The following is a 17,305-nucleotide window of genomic DNA, read 5'->3' on the forward strand; positions in this document are numbered from 1 at the left end:
CGTGTTTACGCCACCCGTGTCGTTCAGACACGCAGCGACCGTGTGGAAATGGCTACAACCGTTGCCCCAGTTATACCGTTGTTAGGTTGTACCAGACGGTGTTTGCGTGGCTAATCAATCCTATCGTTTCACGTGAAAATATTGCGCACTACAAGCCGCTTCGGATGTGAGCAATGTTTATGATGTTAGATTACTGGGTTTACTACAATATACAAATATGAGTCCTTTACGGGATGAGACCAACTACTAGATTTTATGCTACCAGTATCTTTCTACTGTTTATGGTATTTCGTGGAAAGGGAAGTCTATTGTGTATGCAAACCTAATGAAAAAACCAAGCTTTAAAAACACTACCAAATTCGAAATACGTCCCTTCAGTTTAACTTTGTGACTTTACTTATCCCTCATGGGATGTTTGCACTGGCAAAAAAGACCAAACGAAAGTATTACTTTTGCATGACCGCAAAATAACTAAAAGCAATCAGGAAAAAAATCTTTTGTGGAAGTGTTGTTAAGGTAATTATTTATGTTAACAGGTAATAAAAATTTCACGATTGCAGCCACAACCCATCAAATAAAAACTATCATATTACTCAATGAACGGCTGATGCTTCAATGTTCAGGCATTCGATTATGATGTCACAAATAACCACAGTGTGAATATGATGTCATAATTAAAGTGCAGACAAAGTGCGTGCGAATTTCTGATCAACAATGATTTAAGCCTAGGCATTTTCCAGTTTAATCTATCCCACTTTTTTCATGCTTTTTCAATTTTCATCAACAGCTATTCTGTTTACTTGGTAAGTTTGCAGTTGTGTTGTTTAGTCTGGTTTGATTACTTGTGTGTTGTTTTAAACCTGATTCTTAAAAGTTTGAAAAGTGTGAACTATTTTTTGCAGGATGTTACAACATGCGAAAATGCAAAGATATTATGTAACTGTGCAAGGACTTTGATTAGTTGATCCATTTCCAGACAAAATCTTGATGTTGTTTTCATGCTTTACAAGTTTCTGCCTAAACATATAAGATTTGAATTCTCCACATCCACATATTGCAATCTGTATTTCTCTGTAAAAATGACCCTTGGCTGAGGTTATTTTTTTAAAAGTTATATTGTGCTGATATTAAATGTTGATTTATATCTTGTAACGAGTCTATCCTTTCCAAATAACACTTTTATATTCAGACGTCGAAACATTGGCTAGTTTTAATAAAAACTGCTAGAAGAGCTATTTGCTAAAAATGTATGCCTGGCAGCAACTCCCCATTTACTTTTATATTAGTTTTACTCTGTACAATTCTGGTAGTGTTTCTGCATTCAATTATGGACAAATATCAGGTTGAAATTTAAAGTATGTCTCTGCAATGTAATATTTCTTTTATCTTCTCCTTATTATGATCACCACAAACAACAACATTACCACTCAATGCTGTAACAATCCTGAAATGACAGTTCAAATTATTGATCTTTTGACTATGCCCCACTCACTAATGAGCAAAGATAAAGCAAAAATTGGCCTTTTTTGTTTCAGTTTTTTGAATTTTAGCATTGATGTTGTGTTACTTTGTAATAAGCTTATTGTTTCTAAATGTCACTTTTATATTGTTTTTACTTAGTTTGATTCCGCTAAAGTTTTCTACCTTCAATTCTATACTAGGTTGAATATGTAGAATATGTCTACCCAACGCAATATGTTTTCTTAAACAGGACCAACAACATTACTACTCAGTGATGTAACAATCCAGATCATGGATCACACGACAACACCCCACTTACTGGATAATAAAAGCATGAATTGGCCAAATGTTCCATTATTGTATGGGAACAAGGTTCGAAAGTGAACTATTTGGACACAAGTTTATAGATGAAATTTTTACAGTTAATGAAAATAGGTAAAAGTTTTGTGTTTTTGCATTGATATTTGTGTTAATTTGTGAATGTTTATTTAAAACTGTTGATTTTCAGAATGAGACTTAAAACTGATTTGCTGACATCTTGAAATTTTGACTGCTGATGGCCATAACAGATATGCAGTCATGATAATAATCACTGATTTGCAAGATTTACTTGGGATACCAAAAGCCATTATGTCTTTTTGCAGGTTTGTATTTCAGTTTTTTTTCTTCGACTTGTGCAAAAGTGCAAATTACAAGTAGTATTAACTTAACTCTTCCAATGCCGAATCTGCATATATAATGTTGTGCTATAGTTCATGTTTTGTGCTTTCAGGAAGTTTTGTGTTTACCATAACCTTAAATTGAATATACATAATTAGTTTAGTTGTCGTATTTATATACATAATTAGATTAGTTGTCGTATTTATTGTGTTACTCATGTTTAGCAATGAACTTTTTTTATCAATCTCTAGTTTATTTATTACATTTAAGTACATAATAGTCTGTGAGGGGACTCATTCTAACTTTAATTTAAATATGTGTATCATTTTCAACTTAATGCTGTTTCAATTTTGATTCTTTAATTCGCAGCAGGTGCATTTTAAAATTACATAAATACTACTTGGTGGAGCTTTAAATGTTTACTTAACAACTTATATTGTGATGCCATTTCCCTTACAGTCCTACCTTTCTATTCAAATACCAACTAGTTGGAGGAATCACTGAAGTGGAACGGCACTTGATAAATGTGACGAAGGACAAATTTTGCGGTAAGCACTTAATGTAAAGCGGCAGGTCCTGAGTTACGGTTGATACACAAAAATAACAATCAAAATGAAAGGCGCTTATGACGTCATAACCACACTCCCGCATTACTTGTTTAAGCTATTTGCCACTTGTTACACAGGGTAAATGATGCGGTATAAACCTTTTTTGCTATATGTTTCAATATTTTTATTGATTTTTTTAAATAAAAAGTTAGTATTTAGATGTAAAACAAGGATAAATGAAAAAGATGGTCGCTGTCAGACATTAAAGTTGCATAATTAGGTTTTTGAGTGTTTGACATCATACAAAATATTATTTTAATTAGGACCAATGTTGGTTCATTGCTACAATCCAAATTTCTATTCTTATACCCAATGTGGAGTTAATCCAGTAAAATTGCACACAGCATTTTTTGCATTTTGGCTGCATAAAATGTTAATGTTTGCTATCGCTTGTTTGAGCTTTTTCCTGGTCACTTCTAACTTGTATAGCAATGTTACAAAAAAAAACTGTTGCATTATTTTTATTTTGCAGCAAAGTAAAATGCAGTACATAGTTGTTAAAAACATCATACACAAATTTAAATTACAGTATAAAACACAGCAGAACGAAACTCGTAAAAGATAAAATAATGTCTTTCATTTTGCAAATGAGAACATTTGTTCTCCAGGGATGCTAAAGGGATACTACCACATGCAATCTATTTTGCAATTTACTGTTGGCTAAACACAATTAAAGAACATAATTATGCAGAAAGTTTGAAAATTCATTTTCATTGTTGCTTTACTTTTGAAGTTGGTTTTAAATTTCTCAATTAATATGATGTTGTAGTCTTATAATAGTAGTAAAAATTTGTAGATTGTTTATACTTTTGTTAAGCTTTCTCTTTTTTTTTCTACAATTCACCATAGTATGCCTGTCATAAAATGTTTAGTTGGGTTGGCTTGTACAGATATTTTTAGTTTGGGTAAAATAGTGGTAGAGCTAGAGCATATTTGCACCTCTTGGGTCACATGCAAACAGCAAGCATCCTGACAATGACAAAAAAGAAAGGAAACATTTCAAAGTAAAACTGATGTAAAATACTGCAAAGTTTGACTGGAACTGTACTTGTCACACTTTTATCCCCTAACTTGTGTATTTGGAGCAACTTGGAGGTTTATCTGAATTGCCGGAATTTTTCAATTTGGGAGTTTTTTGTTTAAAAGTAACAAGTTTGCTTTTCAAAACCATATAATAAAGCTGATTTTAGATGTCCTTTATCACTGACTTTGCTGGTGTTTGGCAAAAGTGCTTTTCCTTGTGAAGATTTGATAAGTTTTGGCTATGACAGTTCTGTTGGTTGGCATCCAGCAGGTATATGAGATAAAAGATTGATCATTAATAGAAAGTATCTGTTCTCCCAGTAAATCTCTTATTTATTTATCTAAAACAAAAGTAAAAAATAGGTAGTGGCATGTATTATTAGGAATTAGGATATGAGAGACATGCATTAGCTTTTATGAAATTGGGCCATACACAAACTTACCACAAGTATGATGACATAGTTGGCGCAGAAGTCATAGGACACAACAGGTTTGTTTAACAGCAGCGCTCCTGTATGTACAGATAAGTCTTAAAATAAACATCTTTACTTAAAAATGATGCAATAATCACAAAATGATTACTTGTTACTTACCACTAGCAGGCTACAACTTAAAATCGTAGAATCGACTACTGTACGGTATAATTAGGCGTATCACAGCATTTAACAAAATGGACTGCGACGTTTTAAGCCCAAAAAGCGAAAACCCCTTGCAAAAAGGATTTGCTGACTTTTTAAAAATAACTTACCGGCCGTTGCAACACATTTACCTCTAATTTGCTACAGCGAATAACCTCGATAGGGGTCACGCACAAAAAGGACGGTGTCTTTTAACTCAGCTAATTGACTATTTTCGCTTAATAACTAGTTTAAGAGTTTACCTGGGCTTAAAGCACCATTTTTAGTATTTCGCGCCAAATTCGCTAATTTCTTCTTGACAACGGTAACTCAGGACCTGCCGCTTTACATTAAGTGCTTACCAAATTTTGCAGCAAACAACAAACGGGAAATCCCCGACTAAGACTAAATCGTGAATCAATAGCGCCCACTGGCGGATTTGTTAACACACATCGACTTGCCGCTGAAGCCGACAATTCACCACCCATGAAAGTACGTCACAGTGGTAGATTCGAAAAAGTGGTAAACGTCGGGCGCATTAAAGGCGTGTATTTTACGATTACAATAAAAGTTGTCAGTTTTACGCCACTATTTAAACCTGATAACCCAGAGGTGCCTGATAACCCAACTTGTACACACTGCTGTGCCAATTTCTGTGTCCCACTCTATATACAAACGTTCCCTGTAGTTAGTCCATTTCGGGCATTTCCGATTAAATTTATAAAATAAAGCTTGACATAAATATTGAAACGTAATTAACTGCACACAAAGTAATGCAACAAAATGTAGGATCGCATTCATCTAGTGTCGCAGAATAGCCAACATTTGTTACAACACCGAGAATATAAAACAGTCATAGTCGCCCGCAAACATATGCCTTTTGTTATCTCTAATGGAAGCAAGAAGCATTGTTTGATAGATGTGACTCCTATATATTCCACACCATTTTGCAATTTACAAGTCGCACCATCTGGCATCAAATAATACGGCAGAAATACCACAAGCTTTCAGGTTTGAAAACTATTTCTTCCTCGTGCATCATTACCAAATGTATACAAGTTCTTGTGAAAAATTCAGTGACCATTAGTTTATACTACTGCTTAACATACATAATTAAATGTGGTTTGTCGTTGAATATGTTTTTTTTTAATTGTGGCAATATGATGCCTAACATTGACTGTGGACACTTTCGAGATAACATATTGTCTTGTACGACCAACTTGAACCGTCGTTAGATATTACGTCACAAACATTTTTACTCGGAGTGACTTTACTAACAACCCAAAACCCATCATTTTTGGACAACTGACAGCGCATCGCGCCACTAGCGGCCAGTTGTCTCCGTATGAAACATGCGACGATTTGAAAACTTAACTAAGCCTTAGCATTATAGTTCATACGACGTAGCAATTCACAAAGTTGACATTTTTTCCTTAGTGTCAAGTCATAAAATATCCCGGCTGGGACGAGGGACGTCTTGCAACGACATCCGAGGTGAGTGTTTATTCTGGTGCAAATCTGACTCGGGGACCACAAGAAATTTTCGTCAACACGACAATCAACTCAGTGGTCGCTGACATTCTGTCTCACGCTGTGAGTGAGTTTGACACGACTGCTTCATCCAGCGTGTCCATCTTCACAGAGACGGAATCGCCTTCCATAAGATGTTTGTTATTTCAGATCCGCCAGTAAACAATGCTTCACATAATTAACTTGTTTGCCTCGACCATAAAGTAAACATGCACATCATGTATAAATTTAATAAAGTGTTTCCACAGGGGTTTCGGGTTATGGGATTTTTATTACCTCGGCATTTTTACAAAACAAATTTAAACTTGCAAAAGATGCGAACTCGAAGTGTCCAAAGAACTTGTTTGAAGTTGTGAGATTATTTTTTCTGGATGTTCAAGAGTTACTTTTTCCCTGAGTTGTATATCGCGGGATTACCAGCCTTGTTTTACACCTTTCTTATATTTACCAAACGTCACTTCTTAGTCCTGCGTTTTTCAAAATGCTCATACCCTGACATTTTATTCCGCTAGGTGATGCACCAGAGTTAAAATGTGTGATGTTGTGCTTGCAATTGCCGCAAGAAAATATCTTTACAAAATTCAACTCTTACTGTTGTGGTTTTCCAGATAATGTGGATGCTTGAATGCCCACATAATATCCCTCACACCGCACAAAATAACATTCATGATGTTTGTAAACATTTGCTCTACACGTGCCAAATCAAACCTCTTTAAACCTTATTATGGCCTTGGTGTCAATCAGCAATCAATGCAACATACTGGTCCAGGTGCTTAGAATGACGTTCCTGACCATATTGGTAATGCAAACGCTATCACAAACGTCACTGCGTTTTATTTGCACGAGATTTAAGAACCTTGTTGTAAACTTTCCCTTGCATTTGTTTCCACGCTCGCATACACAAATGATTATACTTCCACCACGAAACAGATAATACAGCGTTTATGTGTAACTGTTGTCGCATTAATTGCACGTTTTATTGTTTTACTTTTGCACCGTTAGCCGACTCAGGTATGGCACTGCGCTGTAACACAAGTCCTTATGTTTTGCAATTGTCACCTTTTGTACAGTTTTGTTCAAGTTAAGCAACTCTCACCCACAAGCTTCCAGAGTTCTTATTTATTCTCTAGCAGTTTTTTTTATTGTTTTTAAATGAGAACCGCATTTTTTGTCACAGTGGTGTAGTCTTGTACATTGTTTTACTTTTTTATTTCATGTTCATGCGTTTTTTTTTTTGGTTTATTTCATTGGTAGAACTACTAACACTGGAACTCGGCTTACGTCCGGTTTGGTAGGTGGCGCAACAGAGCATAGGCGTTTATGGTGCTGACTCAGCAATCATTCTTAATATAAACCCAAATTGCTGAGTCAGCACCATAAACGCCTATGCCCCGTTGCGTCACTTACCAGAAATTCCCAGATCGGGCGCCAGCCAAATTCCAGTGTTAGTAGCTCAACGTAATTCGTTTAAGTGTCTCGACTAGTATCCTTATTTACTATAAATGACCTTGTCAACGCCCTAAACAACTTTATCAACAATACAATCTGCAGTATGTCAAAAGTCAACTATTAATGCAGACTACAGATTTGTGGTGTGTTCTTCTTTCCGGCGCTTGAAACTTTCCAGCAAGATTTCTTTCAGTGGTTTCTTTTTCTGTCGAAACCCCATCCTCTTTCCCTAACACGGTGGTTAGGTTGTAGGGACCCCTTGACTGGTCCCACCAACGCTTCCCCCAGTCGAGTTATACGCACTGCGCGCCACACTCACTTTCTTGTGGGCTCCCGTCACATAGCGCCTTATAATACAGTGAAGCTGCAGCGCATTTAATCATGAATCACCAAACTGTTTTGCGCTCCATAACATTTCAACGTTGCGCAGCTATTTCTGACTTGGTGATTGTTTTGGTTTAGTGCAACTATTGTGTCGCTATGTTTTTTTTTCACCAAGCGAAATAAACTCAACTCACCAATCAAGTGAAAAGGTAAAGAACTAATAAACGAAATTATTGGTTTCGAGTTCAACAAAATTGTAAGCGAAAAATCGGCACTTGTACAGATACTTAGCCCAACCTTTAAGGCAGTCGTTAATTGTAGACTTGTGCGGGTTCGTACAGCAGGTTATGTATATTCTTTCTCTTTGTATGTTCTAGTGCAGTGTGCCGCAAGATGATGCTGGGTGTGCCGCCGCAAAACCTTTTTTTGTAACTTTTTGTTTTCAATTTGTTTTTGTGTATTTTATCATTATAGCATATGATACTGTTCACACCACCAAATTAAAGCTACACTACTCACTGCATATTCATGTTTTATCACGTCATAACATACTTTCTATTGGCTTAATGCAGGGATCTCAAAACTCGCGACCCGGTGTGGCCCTAAGAGGGCTTTTGTGCGGCCCGCGAACTAACTTTTAAATTTTAGGTGTTTACCGGAAAATTCGGAAAATGGCCAAGGAAAAGCCAAACGTCTGTTACTCCCTCGTTTTCTACTCGCATTCCACTAGGACAGGGGTGGCCAACTTGCCAGTCGTTAAGATCGACAAAATTTTTCCTAATTGTACGCGATCGACTGATCAGTCGTGATTTAGGCTGCCAGTAACATAAAGCAATAATGAAAACATCAGCATGAGATTTGATTGACAGTTATTTATAGTCATGAGTTTTATTGTCAAGCATCACGTAGTTCTTACAACACTAAAACGTCGCATACGTACATATTTTTTATCAAAGTATTCAGTGGGAACTTTTAAATCCCCCCAATTAATAGCAACTGCTTCGTTGAAGCAAACACTCAAGTTGTGACGACAAAGCATTGTAGATGTTACGACACAATTTGGTGCCAAAATAACAATTGTTACGCAACAAAGAAAGTGTCAATTACATAATTATTGTCCGATTGCACATTTGTGCGTTGTGTCAAAATGTCAGAAGTGCTGTTTTATATTATTTAGTTTGTTTTTCAACTAATAAGCTTTTGATAAGTTGTGGAGAATTTAGTGGCGATCGACCAGTCAAAAGCAGGCGATCGACCAGTCGATCGCGATCGACGTGTTGGCCACACCTGCACTAGGAGATTTGTCCTGCATTCGCGTATCCATTCCCAAAAAGTATTCCCTACAACAACAACTAACATCGTGAGATAGTACTGTTTGTTGTATCATAAACGCCTTCAATGCGAGTGGTATCGTGGTGGCTAGAATGCGCAGGTTTATATTTTCAACGAGTTTAAACTAATTACACGATTTTATCTTTAAATGATTAGATTTTTCAATATTTTTATACTAAGCTTGTGTGCCACATAAAAATCATTTGTGTTCCACACTTAAATAACCACTGGTCTGGTGGCTAAACACAGCAGAAGGTTGTGGATGTAAGATTTTCTTACACAGCGAATTCTAAAAATATATAATAACACAAACAAAGCGCACATAAGTGCACTAAAAACATCGTTACGCATCAGTAATTTCATAAGTAATGTTATGCATCAGTAGTATCACGTGATCTGAAAAGAAACTGCAGTGGGTTTAAGAACGGCACTTGATAAATGTGACGAAGGACAATTTTGCAGCAAACAACAAACGGGAAATCCCCGACTAAGACTAAATCGTGAATCAATAGCGCCCCCTGGCGGATTTGTTATCACACATCGACTTGCCACTGAAGCCGACAATTCACCAGCCATGAAAGTACGTCACAGTGGTGTAGATTCGAAAAAGTGGTAAACGTCGGACGCATTAAAGGCGTGTATTTTACGATTACAATGAAAGTTGTCGGTTTTTCGCCACTATTTAAACCTGATAACCGGAAGGTGCCTGATAACCCAACTTGTACACACTGCTGTGCCAATTTCTGTGTCCCACTCTATATACAAACGTTCCCTGTAGTTAGTCCATTTCGGGCATTTCCGATTAAATTTATAAAATAAAGCTTGACATAAATATTGAAACGTAATTAACTGCACACAAAGTAATGCAACAAAATGTAGGATCGCATTCATCTAGTGTCGCAGAATAGCCAACATTTGTTACAACACCGAGAATATAAAACAGTCATAGTCGCCCGCAAACATATGCCTTTTGTTATCTCTAATGGAAGCAAGAAGCATTGTTTGATAGATGTGACTCTTATATATTCCACACCATTTTGCAATTTACAAGTCGCACCATCTGGCATCAAATAATACGGCAGAAATACCACAAGCTTTCAGGTTTGAAAACTATTTCTTCCTCGTGCATCATTACCAAATGTATACAAGTTCTTGTGAAAAATTCAGTGACCATTAGTTTATACTACTGCTTAACATACATAATTAAATGTGGTTTGTCGTTGAATATGTTTTTTTTTAATTGTGGCAATATGATGCCTAACATTGACTGTGGACACTTTCGAGATAACATATTGTCTTGTACGACCAACTTGAACCGTCGTTAGATATTACGTCACAAACATTTTTACTCGGAGTGACTTTACTAACAACCCAAAACCCATCATTTTTGGACAACTGACAGCGCATCGCGCCACTAGCGGCCAGTTGTCTCCGTATGAAACATGCGACGATTTGAAAACTTAACTAAGCCTTAGCATTATAGTTCATACGACGTAGCAATTCACAAAGTTGACATTTTTTCCTTAGTGTCAAGTCATAAAATATCCCGGCTGGGACGAGGGACGTCTTGCAACGACATCCGAGGTGAGTGTTTATTCTGGTGCAAATCTGACTCGGGGACCACAAGAAATTTTCGTCAACACGACAATCAACTCAGTGGTCGCTGACATTCTGTCTCACGCTGTGAGTGAGTTTGACACGACTGCTTCATCCAGCGTGTCCATCTTCACAGAGACGGAATCGCCTTCCATAAGATGTTTGTTATTTCAGATCCGCCAGTAAACAATGCTTCACATAATTAACTTGTTTGCCTCGACCATAAAGTAAACATGCACATCATGTATAAATTTAATAAAGTGTTTCCACAGGGGTTTCGGGTTATGGGATTTTTATTACCTCGGCATTTTTACAAAACAAATTTAAACTTGCAAAAGATGCGAACTCGAAGTGTCCAAAGAACTTGTTTGAAGTTGTGAGATTATTTTTTCTGGATGTTCAAGAGTTACTTTTTCCCTGAGTTGTATATCGCGGGATTACCAGCCTTGTTTTACACCTTTCTTATATTTACCAAACGTCACTTCTTAGTCCTGCGTTTTTCAAAATGCTCATACCCTGACATTTTATTCCGCTAGGTGATGCACCAGAGTTAAAATGTGTGATGTTGTGCTTGCAATTGCCGCAAGAAAATATCTTTACAAAATTCAACTCTTACTGTTGTGGTTTTCCAGATAATGTGGATGCTTGAATGCCCACACAATATCCCTCACACCGCACAAAATAACATTCATGATGTTTGTAAACATTTGCTCTACACGTGCCAAATCAAACCTCTTTAAACCTTATTATGGCCTTGGTGTCAATCAGCAATCAATGCAACATACTGGTCCAGGTGCTTAGAATGACGTTCCTGACCATATTGGTAATGCAAACGCTATCACAAACGTCACTGCGTTTTATTTGCACGAGATTTAAGAACCTTGTTGTAAACTTTCCCTTGCATTTGTTTCCACGCTCGCATACACAAATGATTATACTTCCACCACGAAACAGATAATACAGCGTTTATGTGTAACTGTTGTCGCATTAATTGCACGTTTTATTGTTTTACTTTTGCACCGTTAGCCGACTCAGGTATGGCACTGCGCTGTAACACAAGTCCTTATGTTTTGCAATTGTCACCTTTTGTACAGTTTTGTTCAAGTTAAGCAACTCTCACCCACAAGCTTCCAGAGTTCTTATTTATTCTCTAGCAGTTTTTTTTATTGTTTTTAAATGAGAACCGCATTTTTTGTCACAGTGGTGTAGTCTTGTACATTGTTTTACTTTTTTATTTCATGTTCATGCGTTTTTTTTTTGGTTTAATTCATTGGTAGAACTACTAACACTGGAACTCGGCTTACGTCCGGTTTGGTAGGTGGCGCAACAGAGCATAGGCGTTTATGGTGCTGACTCAGCAATCATTCTTAATATAAACCCAAATTGCTGAGTCAGCACCATAAACGCCTATGCCCCGTTGCGTCACTTACCAGAAATTCCCAGATCGGGCGCCAGCCAAATTCCAGTGTTAGTAGCTCAACGTAATTCGTTTAAGTGTCTCGACTAGTATCCTTATTTACTATAAATGACCTTGTCAACGCCCTAAACAACTTTATCAACAATACAATCTGCAGTATGTCAAAAGTCAACTATTAATGCAGACTACAGATTTGTGGTGTGTTCTTCTTTCCGGCGCTTGAAACTTTCCAGCAAGATTTCTTTCAGTGGTTTCTTTTTCTGTCGAAACCCCATCCTCTTTCCCTAACACGGTGGTTAGGTTGTAGGGACCCCTTGACTGGTCCCACCAACGCTTCCCCCAGTCGAGTTATACGCACTGCGCGCCACACTCACTTTCTTGTGGGCTCCCGTCACATAGCGCCTTATAATACAGTGAAGCTGCAGCGCATTTAATCATGAATCACCAAACTGTTTTGCGCTCCATAACATTTCAACGTTGCGCAGCTATTTCTGACTTGGTGATTGTTTTGGTTTAGTGCAACTATTGTGTCGCTATGTTTTTTTTTCACCAAGCGAAATAAACTCAACTCACCAATCAAGTGAAAAGGTAAAGAACTAATAAACGAAATTATTGGTTTCGAGTTCAACAAAATTGTAAGCGAAAAATCGGCACTTGTACAGATACTTAGCCCAACCTTTAAGGCAGTCGTTAATTGTAGACTTGTGCGGGTTCGTACAGCAGGTTATGTATATTCTTTCTCTTTGTATGTTCTAGTGCAGTGTGCCGCAAGATGATGCTGGGTGTGCCGCCGCAAAACCTTTTTTTGTAACTTTTTGTTTTCAATTTGTTTTTGTGTATTTTATCATTATAGCATATGATACTGTTCACACCACCAAATTAAAGCTACACTACTCACTGCATATTCATGTTTTATCACGTCATAACATACTTTCTATTGGCTTAATGCAGGGATCTCAAAACTCGCGACCCGGTGTGGCCCTAAGAGGGCTTTTGTGCGGCCCGCGAACTAACTTTTAAATTTTAGGTGTTTACCGGAAAATTCGGAAAATGGCCAAGGAAAAGCCAAACGTCTGTTACTCCCTCGTTTTCTACTCGCATTCCACTAGGACAGGGGTGGCCAACTTGCCAGTCGTTAAGATCGACAAAATTTTTCCTAATTGTACGCGATCGACTGATCAGTCGTGATTTAGGCTGCCAGTAACATAAAGCAATAATGAAAACATCAGCATGAGATTTGATTGACAGTTATTTATAGTCATGAGTTTTATTGTCAAGCATCACGTAGTTCTTACAACACTAAAACGTCGCATACGTACATATTTTTTATCAAAGTATTCAGTGGGAACTTTTAAATCCCCCCAATTAATAGCAACTGCTTCGTTGAAGCAAACACTCAAGTTGTGACGACAAAGCATTGTAGATGTTACGACACAATTTGGTGCCAAAATAACAATTGTTACGCAACAAAGAAAGTGTCAATTACATAATTATTGTCCGATTGCACATTTGTGCGTTGTGTCAAAATGTCAGAAGTGCTGTTTTATATTATTTAGTTTGTTTTTCAACTAATAAGCTTTTGATAAGTTGTGGAGAATTTAGTGGCGATCGACCAGTCAAAAGCAGGCGATCGACCAGTCGATCGCGATCGACGTGTTGGCCACACCTGCACTAGGAGATTTGTCCTGCATTCGCGTATCCATTCCCAAAAAGTATTCCCTACAACAACAACTAACATCGTGAGATAGTACTGTTTGTTGTATCATAAACGCCTTCAATGCGAGTGGTATCGTGGTGGCTAGAATGCGCAGGTTTATATTTTCAACGAGTTTAAACTAATTACACGATTTTATCTTTAAATGATTAGATTTTTCAATATTTTTATACTAAGCTTGTGTGCCACATAAAAATCATTTGTGTTCCACACTTAAATAACCACTGGTCTGGTGGCTAAACACAGCAGAAGGTTGTGGATGTAAGATTTTCTTACACAGCGAATTCTAAAAATATATAATAACACAAACAAAGCGCACATAAGTGCACTAAAAACATCGTTACGCATCAGTAATTTCATAAGTAATGTTATGCATCAGTAGTATCACGTGATCTGAAAAGAAACTGCAGTGGGTTTTAAGTTTTTGTTGGTCATGGAATGAAATGCATGAAAAACATGTTTTCAGGAACTGTCAGTCCACAAACGAAGCTACAACTGACCGTAATAAGATTTTAAAATCCAGTAAGGTAAGATTTTCGGTCTGATTGGGCAATTGTGTTGTGATGTCACAAGTTTTTACTGTATGATTGTGACGTCATACTTTAAGTGCATACAAATATTAGAAGTTTAGTTTTTTTCTGGGTGCATTATTTTTCTGGTCACCGTGGCTTTGTCTAAAATATATTTTTTAAATAGAGTTATACTAAAGATGATATAAACTGGAGGTTTCTAAAATCAGTGGTTACAACCACCTTAAGAAAAATGGTGAAAAATAGTCGACTGTCATCTATACAGAATTTAAAAGTAATTGACAGAATGAATAACACTAAGTTGTAAGTAGAAGGTATTTACATTGGGGTTGTGTTAACTTGTGTATGGACTGACAAAAGCATAATAAAATATCTGCAAATAGACCAGTGTATCTGTGTTTAAAAGTGCACCACACATTTACCTAATTTTTCTTGTTTGTTGTACCTTATAGTTTATACCATTGTTACAATAAAAATTATCAAGTGTCAAGATATGCTTGTGACTAAAGCATGGCATAGAGGTGGATTTAATTATCATAATATTTGATGTTGGGTCATTACGTTTTGAAGTGCTTGATCTTTCTTCTAAGGTTAATATGTGTTTTATTTTGCTTTATGCAGTGGTAAGATGAAGCTCTTGATCCACAGCGACAAAAACAAATTGAAACACAAGGAATGATCTCAAGCAAATATCAATATAATAAGGTATACAAAATACCTTTCCATCCAAGACAAGTACATTGATCCTTCAAAGAAATTTATTTTTTAGCATTAAAGGTTTGCAACCCTTGATTGGTTCAATTACTTGTCTTTCTATGATAAAATTTTATTCAAAACTCACTCGCACTCACTTCTAACCATGATTATAGAAATCCATGCTTATTTTTTACTCGCAAGAGATATTAGTCCTTTCACTCTCTTATTCACGTCGTGCAGAGGTCACCAAACTACTGCCCGTGGGCTGGATTTGGCCCATGAGGTCATTTCCTCTGCCTTGCGATTATATTTTTGATTTGCCTAATGGTATTGATACCTTTGTAACATTACAAAGTAATCTACTGCTTGCAAAAGTTTTCCTGTCACGATATGTAGAATTGATACCTAGTTTTATAGGATTATGGGATCACAGTGCCCAGGATTGATCCAAAGCCAATCCGTTACATCACAGACAAGACTAAAAGTGTTAATTGTGTGCAAACAATTTTGTTTTGATTGTGATGTAATATACAAGCATTGCTCGTAAGATGAGACTAACTAGTTTAACAGTCGCTTAACCAGATTTTAAATTGGATTGGAGAAAGACCATATCTTGGTGACCCTACAAAATCCCTTTGCAAGCTAAATTGTGAATGGGGTAAAAACCATGTGGCCCGTGCGAATCATTTTTAAACATATCCGGCTTGAGGGATTAATCCTAAATTTACTTTTTCAGGATCCATGATTGAGATTGATGACAAATGTGATTATATCTGAGCTTCTGGCAATCAAAATAGAGTTGCAGTTTACTTGTGGAAACTCGCTGGTTTGTGAAAATGCACAGATGGTTGTGTTTGGTCCGATGCAACTTATAAAGGTGTGTTGTTTCTTGATATTAACTAAAAATTATGGTAATCCTGAACGGCAGTCCTAATGGCAAAGTTCAGAACCACATTGGATTTTATGGCACATTTCGCCGAGATCTCGGGTGTGCACGAATTTTCAGGTGTGCAAGTGTGCATGACCAAATATTAAGGTGTGCAAGAACCAGTTAAGTGTGCACCTCATCAAGAAAAAGCTAACCGATTTACAAATATTTAACAAAATCCCAAAATAGCCTTGCAATGCAATTGCGCCACTGGTTAACTAATATAAAACGAAAATTTCGAAGGCGGATTTTTTTTAAAGAAAACAAACACACAAGGTGTCACAAACCTAAATAAAGTCTCAAGTGTGCAATCAAACTTGAAAAAAATAGTCTCAGGTGTGCAGCTGCCATACTATCCATACTGGGTTCAGAATACATCAGAAGTTTTGAAAACTAATATAAATACAATTGTAACCCAGTACATCTGGAGTTTTTTATTTTCACACCCAAGCCTCATCACTTCAACAAATGCTTTTTGAGTTTTTTATTAATTAAAAAAAAATGTCAAACCTGCAACTTTCTTACCAAAAATTCTTTGTTTTTTTAGATTTGATCTGGGAAATGATGCTCTGTGAAATATCTCTTGAAATTTTTGAATTCTCATCAAATTTTTGAAAAGTAAGTTTTATTTTTACATTTGTACCAAAAATCGTCACTAAAATACAGCAATTGTGCACATAGATGAGAAAATGAAATAGTAATTTTATTTACAGTAAAAAAGTGAACTTCTTCCACAATAATTCTGTCACTGACAAAACTTTCGTTGTTTTGTAACAAACTTAATCACTTGGTCAACTTCGCTTTGCTGTTTTGCAATTTCCTTTCACTTATTGCAATCAATTTTTCTCGTTGTTCCTCAGTTATATCCTCCGCTGTTTTGTAAACTTCGATCGCTTTTGTGTAACATTCGATTGCTTCTTTGATTCGTGAAGTTGTCTCACAAACAGCACCAAGATTGTTCAACAAGTGACCGTAGATGTAATACTTTGAACTTTCATTCCCGAACTTTGTTTCCATAAGTTCAAGTCCAAGTTTTATTGTTGTTTCACTCGATGCAAAATCACCGATGTGATGTTGACTCACTTCAATGTGATGCAAACACCGAACCTCCTTTTTACATCGAATTTTTTCATTTATTTGAAGGTCACGGATTTGCTGAACCATGTCACGCATCAGTGGGATCACGTGATCGCGCACGATTTCTATGTTTCTCGACTCCGAAGATGAATCGGAATTTTTCATCAAATGTTCGATTGTTTTTCGAATTTCCATCGCACAACCCACTACACTTTTCGCTACAGCGGAGTCGGGATTTTTGTTTGCATAGAAATCTGCGGCAACGCTAAACAACAAAATGGCTTCCAAATATTCGCCGTCATCTCTAAATTTTGTGGCTTTTTCTTTCAGGTTTTCTGCAGTG

The 17,305-nt window shown here is 36.7% G+C and overlaps 1 protein-coding gene, 2 long non-coding RNA genes and 2 pseudogenes across 4 annotated transcripts; 2 read left to right on the forward strand and 3 right to left on the reverse strand.

The window, feature by feature from the left end:
- LOC145212396 (uncharacterized) overlaps window positions 1–17,305 on the reverse strand; it is a 182,923-nt pseudogene that overhangs the window by 12,269 nt on the left and 153,349 nt on the right.
- Window positions 523–7,873, forward strand: LOC145214347 (uncharacterized). The gene is made up of 6 exons (XR_013857024.1): window positions 523–803; window positions 903–1,095; window positions 1,712–1,896; window positions 1,970–2,105; window positions 2,581–2,669; window positions 5,807–7,873. It is a non-coding gene; the product is annotated as an uncharacterized LOC145214347 (long non-coding RNA).
- Window positions 3,175–4,489, reverse strand: LOC145214348 (uncharacterized). Of its 2 annotated transcripts, none has more exons than XR_013857026.1 (3): window positions 4,346–4,489; window positions 4,196–4,281; window positions 3,175–4,093 (listed from the first exon to the last, which is right to left on the reverse strand). It is a non-coding gene; the product is annotated as an uncharacterized LOC145214348 (long non-coding RNA). The 2 variants fall into 2 exon arrangements; XR_013857025.1 differs by having other exon boundaries at window positions 4,196–4,263; window positions 4,346–4,483.
- Window positions 11,266–12,597, forward strand: LOC145215091 (uncharacterized; annotated as a pseudogene).
- LOC145212397 (uncharacterized) lies at window positions 16,489–17,210 on the reverse strand. Its single transcript, XM_080080504.1, has one exon. The coding sequence runs from the start codon at window positions 17,155–17,157 to the stop codon at window positions 16,669–16,671; it is 489 nt and encodes a 162-aa protein (XP_079936630.1). The 5' UTR covers window positions 17,158–17,210; the 3' UTR covers window positions 16,489–16,668.

The sequence above is a fragment of the Phallusia mammillata genome, chromosome 2 (assembly GCF_965637545.1).
Source record: "Phallusia mammillata chromosome 2, kaPhaMamm4.hap1.1, whole genome shotgun sequence".
Classification (NCBI taxonomy): domain Eukaryota; kingdom Metazoa; phylum Chordata; class Ascidiacea; order Phlebobranchia; family Ascidiidae; genus Phallusia; species Phallusia mammillata.

What these genes read in the sequence shown, in the direction of transcription:
- LOC145212397 (XM_080080504.1), bottom strand. Translation starts at nt 17,157, where the DNA reads ATGGAAATTCGAAAAACAATCGAACATTTGATGAAAAATTCCGATTCA.